This window comes from the organism of the source record quoted next, unplaced genomic scaffold (genome assembly GCF_019419815.1).
Source record: "Pyrus x bretschneideri cultivar Hongxiangsu unplaced genomic scaffold, Pyrus_bretschneideri_v1 Contig17, whole genome shotgun sequence".
Classification (NCBI taxonomy): domain Eukaryota; kingdom Viridiplantae; phylum Streptophyta; class Magnoliopsida; order Rosales; family Rosaceae; genus Pyrus; species Pyrus x bretschneideri.
In genome coordinates, this window is record NW_025999468.1 from 4,128,165 (window position 1) to 4,152,867 (window position 24,703).

General features: G+C 37.5%; 3 protein-coding genes across 9 annotated transcripts in view; 1 reads left to right on the top strand and 2 right to left on the bottom strand.

The window, feature by feature from the left end:
• Positions 1–4,086, bottom strand: part of LOC125475963 (protein SABRE-like) — a 43,799-nt gene extending 39,713 nt beyond the window's left edge. For 2 of the 5 annotated variants that reach the window (XR_007257318.1, XM_048581486.1), the window contains exons 1-5: positions 3,623–4,086; positions 2,927–3,038; positions 1,816–2,085; positions 475–737; positions 37–259 (exon numbers count right to left, since the gene is read on the bottom strand). Coding sequence is in view for 4 of the 5 variants with exons in the window: in XM_048581486.1 (XP_048437443.1) it covers positions 37–259; positions 475–737; positions 1,816–2,085; positions 2,927–3,038; positions 3,623–3,693 (939 nt within the window). In the remaining variant the exon portion in view is untranslated. Of the gene's footprint in view, positions 1–36; positions 260–474; positions 738–1,815; positions 2,086–2,926; positions 3,039–3,622 lie in introns of those variants that run through there. The other 3 variants (XM_048581484.1, XM_048581485.1, XM_048581487.1) reach the window with 3 other exon arrangements.
• Positions 4,087–6,890: 2,804 nt separating this feature from the next.
• Positions 6,891–12,021, top strand: LOC125475968 (neuroguidin-like). Of its 2 annotated transcripts, XR_007257321.1 has the most exons (9): positions 6,891–7,185; positions 7,281–7,368; positions 7,708–7,887; positions 7,985–8,173; positions 8,265–8,438; positions 8,526–8,680; positions 8,777–8,903; positions 9,958–10,130; positions 10,735–12,021. XR_007257321.1 is itself a non-coding variant. In XM_048581493.1 (8 exons), exons 1-8 carry the CDS (start codon positions 7,136–7,138, stop codon positions 9,967–9,969), a joined length of 975 nt encoding a protein of 324 aa, XP_048437450.1. In that variant the 5' UTR covers positions 6,891–7,135; the 3' UTR covers positions 9,970–10,239. The 2 variants fall into 2 exon arrangements, 1 of the variants encoding a protein (XP_048437450.1); XM_048581493.1 differs by lacking the exon at positions 10,735–12,021 and having other exon boundaries at positions 9,958–10,239.
• A 1,161-nt stretch (positions 12,022–13,182) lies between these two features.
• On the bottom strand, positions 13,183–18,679 carry LOC125475967 (protein CLT2, chloroplastic). Of its 2 annotated transcripts, none has more exons than XM_048581491.1 (10): positions 18,246–18,679; positions 17,982–18,127; positions 17,694–17,731; positions 16,568–16,683; positions 15,481–15,580; positions 15,361–15,396; positions 15,201–15,251; positions 14,702–14,825; positions 13,979–14,104; positions 13,183–13,450 (listed from the first exon to the last, which is right to left on the bottom strand). In XM_048581491.1, the coding sequence occupies exons 1-10, from the start codon at positions 18,662–18,664 to the stop codon at positions 13,302–13,304; spliced, it is 1,305 nt and encodes a 434-aa protein (XP_048437448.1). In that variant the 5' UTR covers positions 18,665–18,679; the 3' UTR covers positions 13,183–13,301. The 2 variants fall into 2 exon arrangements, with proteins under 2 accessions (XP_048437448.1, XP_048437449.1); XM_048581492.1 differs by lacking the exon at positions 13,183–13,450 and adding an exon at positions 13,470–13,632.
• Positions 18,680–24,703: the final 6,024 nt, after the last annotated feature.

The window sequence follows — 24,703 nt, forward strand, 5'->3', positions numbered from 1 at the left end:
GACAGATCATGTTGAAAGCCATATTAGTTGACAAACCTTTTCTGGAAATAGAGAGGTGTATTTTGAGAGTGCAACAATCATTTGTTGTTTTTTGTGTGGCTTTTTAGAAGCAACAGAATCAGTAGCGGACCCTAGAACATTATCAGGTTGAGAAGAAGTTTGTGATGAACTTTTGCTTGTTGAAAGCATCTCCTCATTTAGGTTCACGGTAATCTCTCCACAGGCAATGTCCACATTCTTGATCATTACACCGACTTCCCTACATCCAAATCAAGTGAATAAAAAGATATTAGCTGCTTTACCTTGCCTTATCATTGGAAATTTTAAAAAAAAAAAAAACAAATCTAATGATAGAAGAGACACAAAAAGTAATATAATAATGAAAGTCTCATACTCAAGAAATCATATTGAAGCCACATTAAAAGCAATTAACTATGCTTTTGCATCTACAGAATATTTCTCCAAAGAAAATACCTATTATGACCAAATTCACAAGAGAGGATGAAATCTTCACAAATAAAAAGAGCAGATGTCCTTTCCATCATGGAGGATGATGACTGGCTTGCAGAAATGGATCCTCCAGTGGAAAAATTGGATAAGTCACAACTAACCCGTGGGTCACTGCTCAGAACAACAATAGGTGATATATGTAGCTTAACAATAAGATTTTGCTTGGATGCACCATCTTTAGATATGTCCACTTTCAGTTCCTTCACTTCTATGGATGCTTTGGGCATCTGTAACATTTCAAAAATTGTAACGACAAAATAAAGTCCATGGCACGAAAGAAACAACTGAAAAATGAAATGAATAGACTACCAGTTAACGAAAACAATTAAAAAGTACAGCCTCTTGAACTTGATTATTTCCAACCTAATATTTGTACACTACCAGATTCACCCTTTTTTCTTGTCAATGACACAAAATATGTCCAACTTATTGGAATAAAATTTTGGATCGCCTACATAAAACCTCACAACTATGGGTCTATTTCAAGTTGGTATCCGATCTCCAGAGGTTGGATAAAATGGAAAACAAACTTAATAGTACCTACACATCCGATCTCCAAGTGGGTCAGTTAAATTCTTATGTAGCAAACGTGTCCCATGTTCTATGATTAATTGGACTCCAAATGTGTGCCATGCATTTAGAATGACACGTGAAACACAAAACAATAGAAAACTAGAGAACAGTTTGAAAAGTCATCAGAAGATGAAATTTAAATAAAAAAATAACATAAAAACCATAAATCTAAAAGAAGGACTAAACATCCTTCTCTTTTCTCTCCCTCTCTCCAACAGCTGCAGGTCGTGAGAGAGAGAACGTTAGGGCATAGAGTTTCCAAGAGAGGGAGGTTTGTTCTTCCTTTTTATTTTTGTGTTTTGTTTTCTATCTTATTTATTCCACATCGCATTAGTAAATACACATGGCACACTCCAGATAACCATTAAAAATGAGACCCACATTTGCCATGCAAGCATTTAACAAGCATACTGAGGGATTTGTTGACTATATTTTCTTACTTACCAAATTGTGATCCTGTACCAACTTAAAAAACAATCCTATATTTTGAGGAGGTGGGAGGTATGTAGTTTAAAATATTTTCTTATTTTTAAAAAAAAATGGTGTTGCATATTCTTTCCACTTATTTCAGATGAGTTAACCTTGAACCAGTTTTATTCTTCAAATGGCAATTACAAATATCCTTCAAAAAGGTATTCATGAACAAACTTCTACACACTAAGAATGAGTAAAGCAAACAGAAGGTATTCTACAGATAAAAGGGGATAAAAATACTAGTACAATGCTGCATACCTTCAAAACCAAATCTGTGATGGAAACCGACAAATATCTTGCAATATTAGCCACAACCATCCACTTTCCCCTGCCTGAATTGGTCTTTGTTGTACGAGGTCTTTGAGGTTTAGCCCTTGCCGTACTTCTACTCGAAGGCCTCATCACAACTTCTAAGTCACATATTAACACTTGCAGCTTAGGGTCTTTAGAAATAAAACCAAATAGTTTGACCAAGGACTGACGTAAGCTGAGTTTAATTTCACCAACAGAAACAGATTCAACAGCGCCCTGCAAAATTACCATAGTCGTAAAGAGAAGAATGTCAACATCTAATGGGCACTAATCTGCTGACCAAACAAAAATTTCCTAAGCATTGACAGTCATCCAACAAAATTCCAAACAGCATATAGAGGGCCCAAGGAGGGTTAGAGTAATCCCTTCATTTTCTTTTAGGTAGACTATGATCCACTGTAGATGAGTGTAGTAATCAAATTTGTAGACATAACTAAGGAATAGATCTACCACTCAGAGCACTTCAGAGAGATAAATCACAAAACCCCAATTAAACATATCTACAAACAACATACACACTTGCTTTGTAAACAGCTGCTTAGCTCCATATAAAAACCTCAAAACCATCCAAGAAAGGGAAAAGATCATAAAGAACTTCCCATTGGACCGAGAGCCTCAATTAGAAACTCCATTTTAAAACGATAAGTATGAACACCCAAGGAAACGCACGCCTCATGAACAGTCAAAGAAGAATAACTGGGAACTAATTCTGCACAAATGAAACAGTCCACTAAAACCTCTATAAATATACCATTCTCTTCAAAACAAAATTACAAAAATACCATTTTGCAGAACAACCACTGAGTTATATCACATGAGAAACATGAACAAAAATTTTCTGGCATGGCTTATTAATGAGACTAGATTTATATAGAATTACTAATTAAAAGATGCAATCAATTTTTCATTAGTAATTATTGTGAAGTCAGGCTACCATAGGTCTCATAATACTTTTATTAACTTACAACTTACTATAAGGAACAAGAAAAACCCCTTTACTCAGCCATGTCATGATAAATAAATAAGTAAACTGAACCACTGAAGAAAAAGTGAAAACCTTTTTGAACTCCACCACGAGATCCCTTATACACTTCCATCCGCCAAACCGGAATCTGATAGATGCCCCCACTACGCGGCTCAAAATCCAAGCCAGCAACCTTGAAGAAAATCTGCCCAAGAAGCTTAGTGCAAAAACTTGGCAACAAGAACCTATCTAAATCACTTCAAGCCCAGAGAAAGAATGAAAAAGTTTATCCAAGTAATAATGAAAGAGTCCTATTTTGAACCCATAAAATAACTCATCTTAATAACTGATGCAATTATCATCGCCCCGGTCAGTCCTTTGTTTCTTTATTTCAATTTTCAACTAAGTTCCAGAATGGTTCCTTTCTGTATACTGTTCAAAACTTCAAACTAATACACCTATACTACGTATACGCAGAAACCCCCACCCACTTTCACACACACATTGTCTTCACCGGTTTCCAGGGCTGCTAAAACTGTCCCAACATTGCAAATTCGATATCTCAAGCACGCCTGTATGACGAATTTCATTTCCAAAACTAGCAAATTCTTAAATTTATCCCATTTCTAATTCCACAGGCATTGCAATTGGCATCAAAAACTGAATTGCACCCAATAAAATTCATAAAAATAAAACCCGAGTTTGAAGCATTCACATACCATACATACATACACATATACATATATCTTATATGAATGGGTTGTGTAGATGAGGAAAAGAGAGACGTACATGAAGAGGAGCCATAACGTGATGCAAATGACCAAGAAACAGAAGAGGAAATTGACGGGCGAAGCTGCCATTGTCGTCTGCCGGCGACGAGATTGATGATGCGATGAATTTCAGTAAATTGCTGCAGAGAATCGAAAAGGGGAAAGCATTCCGCGCTCATAACTTGATCATGTCATCAAAACCCTAATGGAAAATCAAAGGGAACCCAGCGACAGAGCGACTGACAGTCTTCTTCTTCTTCCCTTCCGTCGCGATCGCTTTGTAATTTTGTATGAGAGAGAAACTTCAGAGGCAGTGCAGATCCGATCCCTGAGGCACAGATCGAGAGAGAGAGAGAGAGAGCGTGGGAAGGCCTGGGATCAGGTGCGGGGCGAGTGTACGGGCGAGTGTTCTTGAGGAGTGTGCGCAAGCGGTAGTATTTTGAGGAGAAAATGGCGAACATGTCCTTTGGAGGTTGGGGCGGGTGAAATAAGTCAACGCGCGGTTTTGATGCACCCGCGACGGATTGCTATGAACTTCCCTTTCAATGATTTTTACTCTCCGTTTACACGAGGAAAATAAAGTTGTAATTATAAATATAGAAATTTTTAAATGAAAAATGTTTTTCAATTGCCATTTTAATTTTATGTAATTAGTTACCATTTTCAAATTTTCATGAATGAGAGTTTAAAACAAAAAATAAAATAAAATTCTTAATCATGAGTGGCCATCATAGCAACTCCGACTACCGTTGCCTCCACCATCATTGTCGCCGCCACATCACCACCATAATCACCAACGCCACCTCGACCACCACCTACCATCTGCACCACCACTACTATTGTCACCACCACTGCTAGCACCCACCATCATCGTCATCTTCCATGTTAATAACGATGATAAGTGGAGTCCCTACCTACACTTCGCTGAACATGGCACGCTTTTTGACCTTGAAATCAAGGATCAAGACATAGTACTAGAGTGTAACATTCTTTCTGCATTTCAAAAGATTTATTGGATAGTCATAACAATTCATCTTAAGGGCATCGCAATCAGAGGCGATCAAAAAATTGTTGTGGAGAAAAAACTTTGGACGACGGTTGCAAGGGGAGGGCTTCAAATGAACATTGCCTCAGGCTTGTTCTAAGCATACTAGTGGGTGCATGGCTATGGGGTCCTTGGACGTTTGTGTTTTGAAGGGCTCACTCAATTCAGTAGCATGTCAAATGTGAGTTCATGCAATGATGATGAAGCTTGTCCCTTGTAATGAACATAAGCAAAGCGAGGTGAACTTTCTTCGTTCCCCATGTTGAAACGAAGGTGAGGGTTTGATAAAGATCGGTACTTAGCCTAGCTAAGTTGAAGAGAGTGTATTTATCAAAGTATCGTTTTTCTGACAAATCCAAATACGTTGGTGAACAAAATCGAGTGGACCTTAAGTCAACGTAATGTGGAGTGTGATAACCTTCGTGAGGATGCTTCAGTCACCAAGTGATGGCGATATGTGAGAGTCCTATGATCCAAGATAGCTTAATTGTGAGGGAGAAGTCTCCTTTCATATATGAGGAGAGTCCCACATTCTTGTTTGTGATAGATGTGGGACTCTAAGAATGTTATTGTAGTTTTGCCACATGTCCTTGAGCAAGTGGGCTCCAAGTTAAAGGAACTTATTTGATCAAGGTTGTTCATGTGCTTTGATAGAGGTGCCTCTAGTGGCTTATCGTACATATTTATCATGCAATTTATATCAAATATTAATACATCGTCAAATAAGCCATAAATAGTTAAGGATTATGAGTTTGACTAGTGCATATTTGTCAACCTCTCTCTTGTGTCAACCAAAAATCTTCAATAAAATCACGGGTTAGTGGCATCTATAGCGTGCATGCGCACAAGTACCACTTGCAATTCACCTTCCAGTACAACTTCCTCTCGACTAACAGTCATTTAATTATGTAGATCATTTGCCGTAAAACCAATTTTCAGGTAACCCTCAAATTGGTTAACCATTTACCTGTACATACTGCAGGTTTTGACAAAAGTTTAGATGAACCTGTTACTGAAAGAAAAATAGTGTGAAATTAGAGGATTTATTGAATAACTCATGCTTAAAATCAAATTAAGGGCGGAAGCTAGATATGCATATATTAAAAAAACTAAATCAATTTCTCAAAATCTTCAAGGCGTAAAGGTTGATGAACCAATTTTTTTTCAAAAAAAAAGTTAGAGAGATGAGATGATTACTCTTGAAGACTCTCTTTAGTTTCAAGAACCAAAGTTAACATCTTTGAGGAAAGACTTTCAAATCTTCATGAATGTTGTCTTCCTTTTTTTTGACGAGGATTCTTCAAAACTACCAAAGAAGATGATTTTAAGTCTCCACCTGAAACATGAACAAAAAAGAAGATGAAATAACCATAAGCTCCTCCTTGTGGTGGCCAGTTTTGGTGAAGGGAGAGGTAAGGGAATGCCAGCTCTACGTCATTCTCTTTCTCATACTAAAAATTAGAGGCGGAGCTACTAAGGGACCAGAATAATCCTGGGCCCATCCTGCCTTTTTTCTTGCCGCAATAACATATTGTTGCTATTGCTTCTTATCAGTGGAATACCATTAAATTCAAGTGTGCCCTTCTTAATCTAAACTCTCTTTTCCTTTTACATGCCTCATTTTTCACTCCATCTCTCTTATTTCAATGCAGACTTCCCTTGCCCTCCTTTTGTTATAACTTTTCTTTGTCATTTCTTTAATCCTTTTGTTATATTTTCAAATCTTTCATGCTTAACTCTTACCTCGTATTCAAATGTTTGAGTTTGTACAATGTTTTTGGTTCTTTATATTGAATTTGATTGGTTTTCCAAATGTGCAATTTACTAGAACTTTTCATGTTGTGAGGCCCATCCTCATATGAAATTCTGGCTCCCCCATTGCTCAAAATCCTAAGTTCTCTTGAACGACGATTAAAAGGACAAGTGGTGGGTTGTGCATGTGAATAGACTTCTTCTTTAGCCAGTTGCATTCTCTATGTAAACTTTTTTTTTAATAAATATAGAAGGTATTCCATCACAAATCACACATTGATGACAAACTAATTATTTTTCATGCAGTTTTAGTATCATATGAGACGGTAGCGTACTTTTGACTTCCGAGTTAAACAGTATGTCAAAGCAGAACTCGTAGCTCTAAAAATAACATTCGTGGATGTTTAAATCCTCTCTTATGTTAGTATAGAATGATATAGTATTATTGTTTGTAATAAATACAAAAAACGATTATTCTGGTTTTATAAAAATAAATAAATAAAACCTCTCAATCATTTCGACGATAAATAAATACAACCTCTAAAAAAAAAAAGAAAAAGAAAACGAAACCTAAAACCTCAATAAAACCTCTCAATCCAGCCTCTCTTCCTATCGCAGGCAACGACTCAAGCTTCTCTCTTCCTCCTCTTCTTCTTCTGATTCATCTTCTTTCTCTCCCATCGAGCTTTACGTTTTGACGATCTTTAGGGTTTTGAAATCTGAAGCTTCAAAACCATGGAAGACGCTTCAAATTCAAACCCAATGTCTGAAAATAGAGTAAAGCAGTGAGTTCAATTTCTCAATCTGCAATTATGCTGATTGGGTTTCGATATTCGAATTCGGTATGATATTTACATTCTGTTGCTTTTTGTTTTTTCAGAGAAGCTCCCCAGCTTGCTGCTTTGTTGAGAGAAATGAAGGAAGGATTAGATACAGTGAGGGCAAAAGTCCAAGCTTTAACTGCAAAGGTAAACGAGTTCCCTCTTCTGGGATCGTTTTAGTTTCACTATCGGTTTATTTCGGTCAAGAAATCTTGTTTCGAAATTGTTCTGCTAGTTTGTAGGCTGTAGGAAAACTGTTTCTGGATTGATAGTGTGCTTCCTTGAGGTTTAATATTAATTTGAGGGATAAAAACTGATTTGACTAGAAGGCTATGTTTCTCTTTTTTCGAAATTTTCCATTTTTTGCAGCAATCTTTTAATACTTGGAGATCATAGGAGTCCCACTGGCGTGTTAGTATAACAAGTATGATTTGCATCAAAGGGCACATGTTTCATTTGTTTTCTTCTCCATGTCAAATGTATCAGGTGAAAGCAAATAATTATCCGACAGCAGACGGGATAAGCTATCTTGAAGCCAAGCATTTGCTGCTTCTAAACTATTGCCAGTCACTTGTCTATTACTTACTTCGTAAGGCTAAAGGGTTTTCAATAAATGGGCATCCTGTTGTTCGTAGCCTTGTGGAGATAAGGTTGTTTCTGGAAAAGGTCTGGGCCTCTGGTGATCCTTTTTTCTTTTTCTTTGTCGTTCTAGTAACCGTGTAGTCAGTTATCAATCAATTCGCACCCTTTTTGTGTGCAACAGATTCGACCCATTGACAAGAAGCTCCAGTACCAAGTTGAGAAGCTCACCAAGGTTACTACGAGCACAACCGAAGATGTAGGGCCAAGTGGGAAGGAACCACAACCCAATGTGCCTCAGCAAACAGATGATTTGCTGAGATACCGCCCTAACCCTGACATGCTTGTTAGCAAAACAGATGTGAATTCTAAGGTGAAATGCGCATCAGTACAATGTTTGAATTCCTCTTTTGTCATCTGCCAAACAATACTCGAGGTTTCTTCTTCTATTTTGTATATTGTAGGATGGTAAGGATGTGTATCGACCTCCCAAATTTGCCCCGACTTTGATGGAGGAAGATAAGTTGTCAAAGCAGGAAAAAAATGCATTGAGAAGGGATAAGAATACTTTACGACAAGCTAAGCAGAGTGCTTATGTGAGGGAACTGGTGGATGATTTGGAGGGGAGGCCTGAAGAGGTTTGTTGTGGCCTGTTTTTGTGGAGTTACCAGGCATGACTGCTGGATATACTGCTCTTGTAACTGCTGTTTTTATGTCAATTACAGATTGTAGAAAGTGTTGGAGCTGAAAGCATAGAACTAGCGAGATACAGGGCAAAGAGGGATGAACGTGAACGGCAAGAAGAGGAACTTTTCATGCGTGCTCCTATTACAAAGAAGGAGAAACAGAGAGAAAAACACTTAAAGAAATCAAGAAATGGGTAATGGTCATTTGAGAAATTATTTATGATTTTCCTTTTCGATTATTCCAAATTTATTTTTCTGTATGGATGGCTGTTCTGAATCGTTTCTATCAGGTTGCTTGGTTTGACGGAGAATTTCTATGATGAAATTAAGGGTTTACCCTTGGACGATGAGAATGATGAGCAGGTTGCAAGCTCCCGCAGTGCTAGGGGTGGAATGGGGAGGCATAAGAAGCGCAAGGTATGTCATAATCTCTTAAAAAGGAATCAAGTTTAGTTTGTGAAATATGTGTCCCTCTTTTGTTCTGAACCAACTGCATTTGTGAACCTCTGTTCCCCTTGGACTTTTTCTAACGTGCAAATTCAACGTTAACTGTTTTATATTTCCATGAAGTTGTTCGTTTGTACTAAATATGTGGGTATAAATTTAGGACGTGAATGGCCGTGTTATACAAGCCTATTGGAAAAATTGGAAAGCATGTCCTGTCCTCACAGGAATATGCGCGTATAGACTTCTGTAGGCAGACCATTTAGTGATATATGCGTCTTTATATTGAATACTCGAGCCTCAGTATAATGTGGAAAAGTACTGTTTTGGTATCTGAACTAAGTCTCTGCCGATTACTGATTGTACCATCTTCATTAGAATATTTGGTGGTGGGCTATAACTTGCCATGCTTAATGCATTTCTTACTTAGTCACAACTCATCTAGGAACGCCTGCATTTCTTTTTCTCGTTCATGTTTACGTATGGTCAGAGTCTTGAAGCTGCACAAAATGACACCTATAAATTTACTGCAGAACACTTCCTATTGTTCTCCCTCCTATCAATCCATATCATGCACGTGAATTTTTCTTGGCATTTCATGTAATATCTTGATAGAGCAGCCCAGCTGGTGAATGTTACGTATGGTAAATCTGTCTAGAATCAAGACCTTCACTGAAATTAGCTACAAGATTGTTAGGGTTTTGACGCAGTCGAGTTATCTCTAATGTGTCTAATTACCGGATGTACCCATTCCTGAGTGATTAATTTGGTGAATGTTTATCTTAATTCTCAAATCCTTTTAGCAAGCTGCTGGATTATTTCTGTTTTTGCCCGAACCAGTACCATCAAACCTTCTAAATTATCCAGCTGGCTACTCGGGTTTTCTTGTGTGCATGAGTTTCTAGTATTCAAATTTTTTCTTCTTCCATATTTGCGTTTATTTATTCATGGCTTCAGTCGGTTTTATGCTTTATTTGATTTTATGATATTATCGCAAAGGCATTGACACTTTCGACTGTTTGTGCAGATGAGGCGTTGAAGGAATAGCGTATGCCGAGCTTGACAACGCCCAACAATTTATTTGCCGGGCCAAGCTCCGATTGCTCCAGTAGCATGAAATAGCTTTCCTACAAATCTCAAGTGTTTTTCTTTTGGCGGCAGTGTGTGCTGATTGGAACGCTGGAGGGTTCCAACTTCCAAGTAGGGAACAAAATTTTGTTTGGACCGATTAGAGTTGTTTGTTTTAATCTTTTTGTTCTTGCATCTAACCCTACACCAGAGAAATTTTACTTGCTTTATCTCGTGTCAATCTTGCATGCAATTACCAGTCCGTAAATTACGATTGAAGCTCCTTTATACGACCGCATCTGCACAAGTTTTTCTTTCGATTCTTGTTCAACATGACCCGTTTGAACGAGGGCGGAACAAAATGAGTTATATTCCAGTTCTTAAAGAGAGCGTTAGGGAAAAGGTCATGCTCTTTACTGGGATTGAGTAGGATACAATACTGGACTGGACGTGACTTGAGATACATTTTTTTTTTTTTCGAGTATAACGATATATTTTACATATTAGAGGAGGGGGGCAATTAGGCTATGTCACACAATAAGCAATCTAATGTGGTATCGAATTTGTCATCTACGAGGTTCGAACTTTAGACCTCTCACTAATGAGTGAAGAAGAATACTACTAGACCATAATATTGAATGGTAACTCGAGATACAAATTGAATATCATGAATATATAACATCTTTCAACACTTGAGTTGGTATTGTAAACTAATTTCAAGGCACATCCTTGGCAGGCAGGGTAATGTCAAGCTGTCAACTTATGCACTTGATGTGGTCATATTATCAGGTAATATAACCCTCCCTCTTCCTTGGGAGTCCTCCTCTCCTTTCTTTTTGTCTTTATTTTATTTATTAATTTATATAAACTCCTATTTTACTATCTAAATCAAACTCGAAACGTCTGTAACTTCTTTGTTATCGTCTGGATTTGCAAACAATTTCGCCTATGCACTCGTGTGATCGCACTCTATTCGAAAATATTAGGAGTGATCCCCCGAAGATCTACGGATTTTATATGATTATTTTCGAAAAATCAATTTGTAACTAAGTAATTAAAATCTAAAATAAATTAAATTAGATTAAATTCACATAATAATATAAAAGCCCATAAATATGAAATACGTAAATTATAATAGTGAAATCCAGGAACGGGTTTTCACATTGGGGGTGTTTGATGAGCCGATATTATACTATATATTTTACTGTATGTTTTGGTATTTATTTTGGTTGAATTTTTATACTTTGATTTATATTTCAAATATAGGACATTCAACTTCATCTTGAGAAAAAAGTATTCAAATGGATGAATTTTGGAGTGATTTCATTAAAATGATGTTTCTGAGTCTCTCAACTTGTTTGTCTCAAAGTTACAAATTTTTCTAAGGAAAACTAATGAAGGGGGTTTGAAAACATTGAATTTTAACGATAAGGACAAAATAAAAGGTAAAGTGAATAGTATCATGATTGACCTTTTAGTGTAAAAATATGGTTTTTCGTTAAAGTGAACAGTACCAGGAGCTTTTTGTTAAAGTTCCCATTTTTCTATCCATCAATTTATTTATAGTGATGAAATCAAAAGGAGCAGTGTGTAGGGTTGTTAAAGTGACGTTTTGAGCTTATTTGGGCTTTGTGGCGTCCAAGATGGTGTCTTTTGCTATTGGTTTCCTCTTGGAACTTGGAGAGGATGTCCTAAGCTTTAATTCAAGTAGTTTTGGGCCTGATTTGTAGCCTTGAGGTCTAGAAACGTGGCTGATTTTTGGCTGGGCAAATTTCCATATTTGATTAGGATTATGTTTATTAGTTTCTCTTTTTCCATTTTGTTTCCTAGTTTTTGAAAGATCTGTTCTAGGAAGTATTTTATTTTGTAGGAGTATAGATAAAGCTGTTTAGCCATTTGGGTTTTGAACGCATCAATTTGGAGAATTATGCTAGGCTTTGACGATTTGTATTCTTCTCTCAAGATGTTTTCTATCCTTTTTCTAGTTCAATAAAATTCCTTTTGTTTTATGATTTTTTGTAACTAATTTTCTTTTGTAACGAAATCATGAATATTTTGAATTATTAATCACGTGTTTAAATTGTCTTTATTTCTTAATGATCAACTACCATTAGAATGTTTCGATAAGAAATCGAATGCAATTCGATCAGAATATCATCAGAGGATTGAGTGTTGCTTTTTGTGATTGATAATTGTAATTTCACATGTTCTTAAGGGTTGCTTGGTTTTTCAAAGCGTTTTTACATATCTTAATGAGTCTTACATGTTCACATTTGATTTAAATACCACAGACGTATTGCATGTTAGATATATGTTTTGGCTTGAATATGAATATATCATGAGGAGAATATGTATGAGGAAAACCTAACATTCAAAATTGCATGTTTAATTCATAAGTAATTAGTAAAATTACATAGGATTATTAAGATAAATACGGAACCCTAATACTTTTACAACTTAATTTTTAAAAATTGTTTACTTTTACTTTCCTTGCTTCGCTACTTTCTCTACTTGTTTTAATTTAAATTTGTTTTCAATATTTTAAATTCCCAAATCAACGTTTTCTAAACTTTGTTTTCAAATAATTAATTAAAGATTAGTTTAAATACAAATTATTCATTCAATTCTTGTGAAGGACGATATTGCTTAAGCTGCTATATTACGCTAAGCTTTGTATATTTTGTAAATTGCTTCCGCCGGCTCTAACATGGTGTAGCGTTGTTTCAGGTACAACGCTAAGCACAAGAACATGTTTTGGGTGGATACCAGCTGTTCTATTTCTTAAGATTTTAATTATGACAAACAATTTTATTTTAATTTCATATTTGGTTTGTAATTTTAACAAAAATTATGCATAGTTCAACAAAATTAAAATTTCAAACCAAATATGAAATAAAATAAAATTGTTTGTCATAATTAAAATCTTAAGAAATAGAACAGCTGGTATACACCTAAAACATGTTCTTGTGCTTAGCGTTGTACCTGAAACAACGCTACACCATGTTAGAGCCGACAGAAGCAATTTACAAAATATACAAAGCTTAGCGTAATATAGCAGCTTAAGCAATATCGTCCTTCACAAGAATTGAATGAATAATTTGTATTTAAACTAATCTTTAATTAATTATTTGAAAACAAAGTTTAGAAAACGTTGATATTGAGTGAAAAGGAATACCACCAAACCTTACGAGTGAAAAGGAATACCACCAAACCTTAATATTGAGTGGCGACTCGATATACAAATTGAATATCTAGAATATATATAACATCTTTCAACACCGTAGTTGGTAATGTCAACTAATTTCACAGCACATCCTTGGCAGGCTGGGGTATGCTGTACAGAGTAAGACCCAACACAAGAACCGCACTACCGAAGAGGAAAAAGGGGCTCAAAGTTGAACCTCCTTCCATATACGGCAAGGGAAGGGAAAGAACATAAATTGATATTGGCACTGCAACATAAACGAAAGCTTATGTTATAAAAACTTTATTCAAAAACATAGGTTAGTTGCACATTCTTGTATAGATCAATGACCATGAAGCGCATAAGTGCTTATACGCATGGGCACATATTGCGTGACAGTGAATATCTTTTTAGTCCTCTATGCTTAAGCATCCAATCGAAAAGCCAAAACTGTTAAAGTGCAGAACCAAATCAGAGATATATATCGCTCTACTAACTACTTAACCACCGATTGTGGGATGGTACTATAAGAATCTCATGTGGGACCTTTCTTTTAGGTGGTCATCCACGTGGACAAGTTACGAGTGGTTCTCATGTCATGTGCGGTCCCTTTAAAGGTTTAAGGTTAAACTGTTGGGTAACTGGTGGTCATCCAACCCAAAATCTTAACCTTTAGGGGTGGAAAGGTCAACTAAGTATATGTAGACTATAAAGATATACCAGGTACTTGGCATAACCACAACAGGGCTAGCGCCTAACAATGAGTATTTACATACAAGTGTAAAAGAGAACGAACCTGACAACATCACGATGAGAGAAGCAACAACTGCAGAGGAAATCTTTACGACATTCAGCAATGATATGTTGAAAAACAGATTGGTAGCTATATACAGCAATGGTAGTAACGGAGCCCCATTGCAACCTGACACAAGTGACAAATGTGTTGGTAAGAATTTGAACCCAAGAAAACCTCAAGAAGCTTTTAACATCTTGACGAGAATTATCACATCAGAATAACCACTTCAACCAATTGAAATTGAATTACATGACAGAAAAAATTCGTTCTTTTTTACTGCCAGCATTCAAACTGAGATTTTATGTGAAGTGCATGATTTCCCATCATTCCTAAATGTTATGCAACCATGTAAGTAGATTTTCTCATCACCACCTAAAGTTCACTTGCAATGTTCACATGAGTTCATGATATACACTATTCAGATGTAACTTGGTGTCAAAAGCTTTTACCATTCTTGGGATGCTATTTTAAGCTTTGCTCTTACTAGTCGATGTTTCCCGTTCGTAATGCAATAAAAGTCTTTTTCATTCATTGCAGTCATCCATTTAAAAGTAAGAACAGGTTAGAGAAAATCATTCTGCACATGCTTGATATGACAATAGGTGTTTTCAGATTATGAACAATAATTTTCAGCTCACTTATGGACTGGAAAGTAGATACTCAATACAATCCAGGTATTTTAAAAGACTACAGACGAAAAGAAAAAATGATATGACAGCTTGCCTGTTGTATCGGCTCCAATATTCAGAAAGCAACAAGCACCATCTTTAAGATATGAAGGAAGTTGCGCAAATGGTATGCCTCTCAGGTTTGACAAGAAAGGTAGAAACAGAAGAACAAAAAGAGCCTACAAGTCGCAGGAAATAAAGAATAATTTCAGCAAAACCAGTCGCCAACCAGTATCCTGTCAGTTAAATTGAAATTTTATGTGCAGGACTTTACGGTTAACCTGAGTAAGCAGACGTAAGGTGTGGATACATATGATAACAGTGAGGGAACCCCAGGCATTTGAAAGAATATAAATAATCCCATATTGATGTCCATTTTCAAATTAAATGGAACTTCATCACCTCTAAAAATCTAGTTAAATATCGGCGCAAATCTTTCTAGTTCTGGTAGGGTCTTGTGGTATAATTAACGGGGCCCACCATACTAAGGTGCATCAAGATTACAAACAAGACAACAATATATAAAAACTATCTTATAAAAATGTAGCAGTCACCTGAAATCCAGATCCAAAAGAATTGACAACAAATATGTCAAGTGACTTTTCCTGCAATGTAAAAAGGTTTATGACTTAGAAAGTATGCACAAGTAGTTATGTCAACCATAAAGTTTAGAAGGCTAGATAACAATTTGAAAAGATGAGGAAATAGCCATACCTTAAGGTGGGCTGCAGCATCAACAAAGACAAACTCCTGTTTGAAGACAAAAAATTCAAGATAGATTATTTTGCTATAAAGGGCACCACTGAACTTTTAACAAATGTTCATTGCTTTAACCTTGATTATAGATGCACCGGCTTGAAAAGCACTTGAAGCAATCATTAGTGCTGGCCATATAGACTCAACTCCAGATAGCATCTGACCAGAATCAGAGCCACTGCAATTTCATTACATATAACTATCAGAAGCCTTACTTTATAACATGTCACAATGAAACTCAAAGAGTGCAAGATACTCTAGTTTATGACACTGCAAATTTACTTTCTAAGAATATGAAATTTACCAACAACGTTCGCCATCTCAAGTTAAAATTCAGAGAAAGTGTCCAGTTAAAGCATTGCTAAAGTTGGATAATAAAGAAATTGGCACTTGACAGACTTTATTAACCAAGAAGGAAGAACAAAACCGATAAAAAAATCGTAAGAATAGAGGAGGGTCATGAAATACATGCAGCAGTAGAAATATTTCAGTTTATTTAGAAAAAACTTCATTCATAATCAAAATCACCACTAAGTGAAGACAGAATATTGGTAGCCATTATAACATAAAATGATAAGGTTGTTCGTATCCTAGGAAGTGCAATAAAGATAAAAGGATGCCACAAGGAAAAAAAAGGTGATATCTAACAAACTCTCAAGGAAAGTGCAGAGCAGGCATGCTTGTTAGAAGTACAATCTTCAGGCAGACATTCAAAACAGGGTGTTAAACTAATCATCAGCAGAATAAAAATGAGTTATTTTGCCTTTCTTTTCAACAAAAAAATTCAGGCATTTAATCTAAAATTGCATTTGTCAGAGAGATGAAAACACAGAACAGACGTCAAACTGTTCAAACATTGGGCACAATTCTTTCTTCTGAACTGTTCTCTTCAAGTTTATACATGTAATCAGTATATCGTTGAGCCCATTCAACTTTTCTGATCTTTGCTTTGTTATTATCTGGAACACAATGTATAAATATGCAGTTAACATTTGTAGGCATGGCATCAGTTTAAAGAACACCACATCCAAGTGACTACTAGTAATGGCCTTGAAAGATCTGTATCACAGATCCTTCAGCTTAACTGACAGAAGAACTGGACAATATTAAAGATAACCAAACACAGTAGCAGCTCTTTAATCTGTGGAAGAATGGATCAAGGTACCTTGAAACAGCCGCTGCTACACCTGTAGCTACCAGTATGCAGCCAACAATCTGATTAAATGTGTATGTTCTCCCCAAGAGAAGGGCAGAAAAACTCAGCTGCCACACCAAAAACGTCTGCACAATGTGGAGACGGTAAAAGCTGAGAAGAGGAAATTGCAAATATAGGTATAATAAGAAAACAAGATTCCAAGTAATAGACCCATTATGCCTTTGTTATGAATCTGGACTAAAATAAATGTTCGATATACCCTTTGATTTTCACATTTTATTTTCATATTTCTACCGCACTGTATTATAACCAGAGAAACCATTCTCCAATTATTAGAGGAGAGCAGAACAAAATTCTACAGCCCTGCTGAGTTCTTATCTTCTATTTGATCAACAAGTAAAGGAAAGTAAAAGGTAAACAGAACTTCTAGCACCCAAATATTTAATAATTATTCATGCAATAAATTGGTTCAGTCCAACCTGAAAGAATCTAATCCTTGACCAAATTAAGCCTGGCTTACGCAAAAAAAAAAGGCTCAGCTGCTAGACATTTAAATGGCAGTTACAGAATCACATCCAACACAATAATGCATTATAAGAGAGTTTAGACTTATTTTCCTCTTTCTATAAATCTTTCAGGAAACTAAATGGTAAGGAAAGTTCCTTATACTTCACTTCTCTAGAGTAATATTTTACCACAAAATTATCTTGACCTCAAATGAAGCAACAATGACCCCAATAAAACCCTTGGCCATCCCATACTACCGCATGCCTGGTATCTATTCATCCACCTATTATCCTTTAAGCATTTTCGTCATAAACACTGCTCTCATTGCTTATAAATTATATTCTCTCACGAAACAGATTATACTTCTAATTACATATGGTATGCCTCCATGCTGCTGATGTCGATGGGGTAGCCCTCCAATCCCGAACTCCAATACAAGATGGGTCTAATTTCCTATTCCAGGGCATACACATCCAAAACAGTTTAATATGTTCTTAAGCACATCAATCCATAGTAGGTGAAATTGTGGACAAATTTCCATCAGGCAAAACCTGGTTTGTATACCATGCATAGTCCTAATTCTTCTTCTTCTTATTTTACTACTTTTTTCTGGGATAGCAGAAAATACCTGACTCAATATGGGTATGGCTGGTCCGGGAAGCATGGCTGTCGAGGACAAGTAAAATTCAGAAAAGCAAACACCAAAATCATCACTAATAACATACACTTCCTGCTTCATTTCTCACCACAAACAAAAACCACGAAGATCTAGCTTAAATTTTAAAACACCATTCAACCATATTTTTTTTTGGGGGGGGGGATGGAACCACTCAACCAATTAAACAGGATAAAATAACTCACAAAACACAAATTTTGACATTACCAAACCAAAACAAGAGAGAAAAAAGAATGGTACCTGCAGCAGCCATTCCAGAAGCAACTCCAAGGGCTTCTAGGGCACCAATGGCGGCAAACCGTGACTTGGGAAGACCTATCATTTCGTCGGTAACAACCCCAGAACGGTACCGTACGACCAATATCGAAAAATATATCACCACGTAGCTGTAACCAAAACAAACCCACTATTCTTCTCACATCACAAAAGCAATAATTCCCAGTAAATTCGAAAATTAAATTAAAAATTAACAAGGATTAAAGAGAAATGGTCGGATTTTCATACCCGAAGGTTGTGAATTGGGCCAAGAAGAAAGGGTGGCTTTTCATGGGGACGAGGGCCAGCTTGTAGAACACGCGGTTGGCGACGGCCAGAGCTATGGTCAATGCGGAGCTCAAAACGACGCGTTTTGTAATGGTGGAGGTGGAGGAGGAGGACGAGGGCGGCTCTGGGAGCGATGCTCGGGCCTTTACATTGCGAGTTGCCGGTGAGGGACTGCGGGAGGAGCGTTCAGAGGTGTGGTGAAGCGGTGCGTTTTGAGGGCGGCGGTGGAGAGAGAGTCGAGGCCTTTGAAAGAGCGGCATTGCGGAGGAGGAGAGAGAAGGGAAGGGGATCGCGCCATTTTTGACGGTGCAGTGCCGGGCGTGAAAAGGGGCGGAGAAGAAGTGGTGAAACGACGACGTGGTGGTCATTGAATATCCCATCAGAGCGTTTGGACTTCTGGGTTGTGACGTGGTGTTTTATTAGGGAAATATAGATATTTTTTTTTTTTGGAAAACGTGCAACTACCATATTAAAGTGCATTTATCAAAACATCACGTGTGAATTCGGCATGCTGAAAAACCGACTATTTATTTCAAGTGGTATAATACAAGTAGTTAAATATTAAATTTTTTATTTTCTTTTAAAAAACACAATAATATCAAACTAATCCTAGCATTTTCGTCATACCGCAAACAAAGCAAAGGATCACGCAATATAAGAACGTGGATTGGCTAAGCAAATAACTTAAACATCAATTTGGAATTAAACGCAAGGAATTACACCATAGAAGAACGAGGAATTAAACGCAATTACACAACTCTCTCTAATGATTGAGCTTTCAGAGAGTCGGTTCTGTTCAAAACTCCCGAACTGAACAACCATGTAAAACCGATCTCCATACCGAATGTTTCGGGGCTCGAAATTTCGGGGATCAATCTGTTTTGGGTATTTTCAGTTCAGATAGAATCGGGTTGGGTCAAAATTTTTCGGTTTGCGATTTCGGGAGAAAAATCTCAACCCACCATTTACCCCTTATCATTTTTCGAATTGACCTCTATGGTGTAAAAACGGTTGGTCATGCCATGTGACGAAGTCTGTTGGCAATGATGATCAAAATTGCAAGTTCCATTTTCCTTCCGCAAAAAGATTTTTCAAACCCATTAATTTACTCAACCAATTATAAAGCAACAGATAAACATGAATTTTTTACTTCTGTTTTTTTCAGAACTAAAGGAGGAAACCCTGACTTCCCCATCCTATCTTCTTCCCCCATCCTCTCTTACGATCTTACCACCGCCGTTAAACACAGACCTACCACCGTAGCCACTCCGTAACCATGTTTGCATGCTGTCTAGATCACGATCAATACTGAGGCAAAGAGACTTAACTTTTGAAGACATGGCCGTCGTAAAAGAAATGGCGGTCGAAAAAGAACTCTTCTACTCACTTAAAGGCTTGTATTCTTATGGTGATAGCCTCAGTGACGTAGAACATATTCTCTGCGAGCAGGGAATTCATTTATATATACATACAATGGCAGCCAACTTTTATCTATCGTGCAGGTTGATTGTTCATCCAACGCATCAAATCCCGATCATGTTTTTTTTTTTTTTTTGTTAAACGATAATTTTGTTAAATTAGATGTTAGGTTATGGAGCCGACAATCGTGTTTTGAGTAGCTATAAGTAGTGCTAGGTTTCAGAAGCACGTTGAATGTACTTTCTCAATTATAGGATATCGTTTTTACACGTATGCAAACTCTAAAACTGATTTATATTTACAATATATTAATTCACCTTTATCATAACTAATTCAATAGAACGTTAACTAGTTATGGTTTGACAAAATATGCTCATGACAAAATCATTCTTTAATGATCACCGTGAGTTTTACACAATCTACATCTTATAAACATCTTCCAGCATTCATTTGAAAATTGAACTCCAAAAAATTATGCATGTATCAATACTGCATTAATTCACCCCGGAATCACAATATCCAAAATCATACCATATGATGCTACGATATATATACATTCCAAACAATGAACTGTCGATAAAAATCACACCTATCAGCAGAATCAAAACTATCATGGACACTCATATTTTCGACTTGCCCTTGAAAGTTCCCACAACCAGTGGCTTTGTCAAATGATCAGCTAGCATCAGTTTCGTATCAATGTGCCCAATTTGATAATCGATTATGTAACCTCATTGTATAACCATGTAAAAGATTAAGAAAATAACCAAGATTTCAAGTCTTTGGACAAGAAAATAGTCAACTTAATTCTCTTAAAAATGTTATACCCCGAAAACATTCATACATTCCTTTCTTTGGAAAAAAAATATTGACATGTTCTGAGTTTTAAAAACCATAATTTACACAAGTTTGCATTACAAAATCTTGCTAAGAAGTATTCCTGAAGGAGTGAAGGTTAGTGCAGAAAATATTATCATAAAAGACTATTGTTATGAGTGCAACAATCCTAAGAAGCCAAGAAACATTAGGCAAAGAAGTCATCCATCATAAAATGATTATTTGGTCAAATACCAATTAACTAATCTTTAACTCAAAACTCAAGCGGCCATGAAAACAAGTTATTTAATATGCATGTTTATGTCAATTGAGAAAGAGACATAAATTGCCTTAATTCTTTACTATATAGCTATCACACAAAAGATAGAATAATGCTTTAATTAACTAATGCCCAAAACTTTGTAAACAATATGATTAGAATAGAATTTATACACTTATTGTAAATAAGTTAATAAGTGTGAAGCGCAATTTTTTCACTAATTCTCTCAATTGGAAGCGCTCATTAATATATTCTTTCAAAGAATGTACTAAATAATACTGCTTCATATATTCTACATAATAGAAAATATATCACCACCAACATAAAGTTGTCAAACTGAATTCCAACAATACGTATACTTGTGACAGCCCATCTCGGACTTTTCGTACTGTAGGGGTGAAATGACGGTTTTGCCCCTAGTATGTTTGTTTCCTTGTGTGGTCATTTTTGGGTTTTGGTTGGTTGATTTTGGACCACACACACACCCACACTCATTTCTCTCTCTCTACCCTGTCCCGAGTCCCTCTCTCTCCCCCTTTCCTATCTTCTTTGTACGGAGAACACCCAAAACCTTTGGAATCTTCACGGATCGAGGAAACAAACTACATATTTGTGCTCGTGAGGTCCTTAGGAGTTCAACCATACCCATTTCAGGTAAGGATACCTTCGTTTTCATGTCGAACCCGAGATGTTCAAATCGAGGTGCTGTTCATGCACACGTTAATTCTTGTGTTTTTGGGAATTTCAAGCTTGTAGGAAGCTTGGTGAGGTCCTTAGGAGGCTCGGGGTGGTTCATTTGAAGGTTTTGGACGTCAGGATAGTGAGTTGCAGGTTTGGCTGGAGTTGGTGGTGTTTTCCCGATGAGATTCCGGTGGTTTTAGTGCTTGAAAGTGGTATGAATTTGTTCCTCTTGTTGTAAGCTTCATTTTGGTACAAATTTTGTGAAAATTGGATGAAAAACGAGTGAGATATCAAGCTTTAAATTTTTCCCGGTTTCCGGCGTCGGAGGTTGACCGGAGAAGATGACGGAACATTTCGTCAGTTTGGACGGAATATTCCTAACGACGTTAACGGAATCAGTTAAATTTAACGGAATATTCCTGACGGCGTTAACTGACGCCGTCAGTGTGCCAGGCACATGCCTGCGCGTGGGCGGCGCGTGTTGTCACATCCAGGCCCGGGGTGGATCACTTCCCCGGCCCGCTCCACCACCGTAACACGATATTGTCCGCTTTGGGCTTACCATTCCCTCACGGTTTTGTTTTTGGGAACTCACGAGCAACTTCCCAGTGGGTCACCCATCATGGGATTGCTCTAGCCCCCTCCTCGCTTAACTTCAGAGTTCCTACGGAACTCGAAGCCAGTGAGCTTCCAAAAGGCCTCGTGCTAGGTAAGGATGGGAATATACATATAAGGATCACTTCCTTAGACGGTGTGCGATGTCACAATCCACCCCCCTTAGGGGCCCGACGTCCTTGTCGGCACACATACAGCCAGGGTTAGGCTTTGATAACAAATTGTCACATCCCGGCCTGGGGTGGACCACTTCCCGGGCCCGCTCCACCACCGTAGCACGATATTGTCCGCTTTGGGCTTACCATTCCCTCACGGTTTTGTTTTTGGGAACTCACGAGCAACTTCCCAGTGGGTCACCCATCATGGGATTGCTCTAGCCCCCTCTAGCTTAACTTCGGAGTTCCTACAGAACTCGAAGCCAGTGAGCTCCCAAAAAGCCTCGTGCTAGGTAAGGATGAGAATATACATATAAGGATCACTTCCCTGGGCGGTGTGCGATGTCACACGTGTGGCCGTGCCTTGGCCAGCATGTGGGGACGCGTGCGGTGTTGGAAAATTATTTTTAAAATATGGGGATGTTCGTGAGGTTGAGTAGATCACGTTGATGTATTCATACACCCCATTTGAGCATTGTATGAGAAGTTATTTCGTAATGTTGGTTATGTGCTTTAAAATTTACGTTTTTTATAGTTGTTTCGCATATAGGTGAGACCTATCCCGAGGACGAGCGCGGTCACTCGAGGTAAGGGGGTTACAACCATTCTACATACCAGTAAGTGGGCTTTTGGTTTTCCGTATATACCTATATACTTGCGTTTTTCCTAGAAAGTGAAATGAAACGTTTATATGTTTTATATGCCATGCATTATTAGTTGCATATATATATGTTTGGTGTTGCGGATGCACATGTAAGTGTCAGGTAAGTTATGGTTTATGTTTATGTTTAGTAGCAATTTGAGATGCATAGAGAGCTCATAACCTGCACCCCCGGTGTTAGTGCTCCCGCCCAGAGTTGGGCATAGTCCTTCACATGATGTTCACCTCCCGCACCACACGCTCATCTTGGATCCAAGTTAGGTGCGCAGTCCTGTTGTACAGACCACTTTAGGTGGTTCCGACTCGTAGGTGACCCGCGATTATTCGCCCAGTCTTCACGTGATCGTAGCACTTGAGCGTACTTACTTTACACCCAGTCCTGTCATACAGACCACTTTAGGTGGTTCCGACTCGTGTGCAGGTGTAGTTAGTGAGTTGGAGATTTGAGCTCTAGATTCAGCCGAACAGGTCACGTTAGGTGACTCCGGCTGACAGATTACATGGCATTGTTTGGCATTACCTGAGTACTTGCATTTTATTTCGAGGCATTTGGCACGGCATATTTCTTAGCATGATTTATATATATGTATATATTATATTTTTCTGGGAAGTATACAGGTTTTACGGCGAGGCGTTAGAACTTTATTTATGAAATGATTTTTAAAAAGCTTTGTTTTTGCCCACTCACGCTTTCTATTTTGCGCCCCTCCAGGTTCTAGTTGGCTAGCACTTTTGGTGGCTCCCCAGAGGATTTTCTTGGCTTATCTGACAGATTATCACCAGTGTAGGACCACCTTTGGGTGTGTTTATTTAGTGTTGTTTCCCCCGGACTGCACTAGGTCTTTTGTGCTTTGAACTTTGTTTTCACACTTGCGCTTGCATATGTATGTTATTTACTTTGTGTATAGCTTGGTTTTTATTTATTCATACTTTTATTATTATTTCTTAGCTTCTGCACTGTGCACATGGTTACGTCACTTCCACGTGACGGCCAGCATGCCCTGATCTCGGTCGGGGTATGTCAATACTTACTTTAGAATTTACTATAATTATTCATAAGTTTGATTATTACCAAAAATATACAGGTCAAGCTAGACGTACTAATCTTCATAGTATAAAAACATAGAGCCGTTTTAGGTAAAAAAAAAAAAAATAATAATCTAAAATGACGTCTCAAAGGACCAATGTAATATGCCAGCATAATTGCCTATATTGGATCGGTTCATGCTTTGGTGAGCAAGCGCAACAGCCCGCTTTTGGCTGACATTGAGTGGTATCATGGTGCAAGACGATTCCACATATCGAGATCGGAATGGGATCGGGTGTTTTAAAAAAAAAACGGCCCTTGCTTCTCTGCCAATTTGTAGAAACCTAGTAATATAGATACAACATGTCGAAGTATCTGACACATCAAGATGTGGAGTGTCTATGCAACCTAGGCTTACATTATACTATTCACACACCCCTTAAGTTCCTTTTTTTACCATTTCAAGTAAAAAAGTAAATCAACAATGCACCATGATGATGAACTAGTACTCTTTTTCATTTTAAATGTTACTATATATATATGGCTGCCACCCCGGGAGCGGCAGGTCTTGACTTCCATCTAAGTGGAGCCAATGATGCCACAGAGCAAAATGTTGACCGTGTTGCAGCTTATAGAAATTTCGTTGAAGCTCTCTGAGATATATTGGTTGGTCCAAATGCACAAAGAGTATATGGATTTCGTGTGCTTCATGATGCATCAACGTTACAATATTGACAACGCTTCCTACAAGTCTGGGTTTTCAAC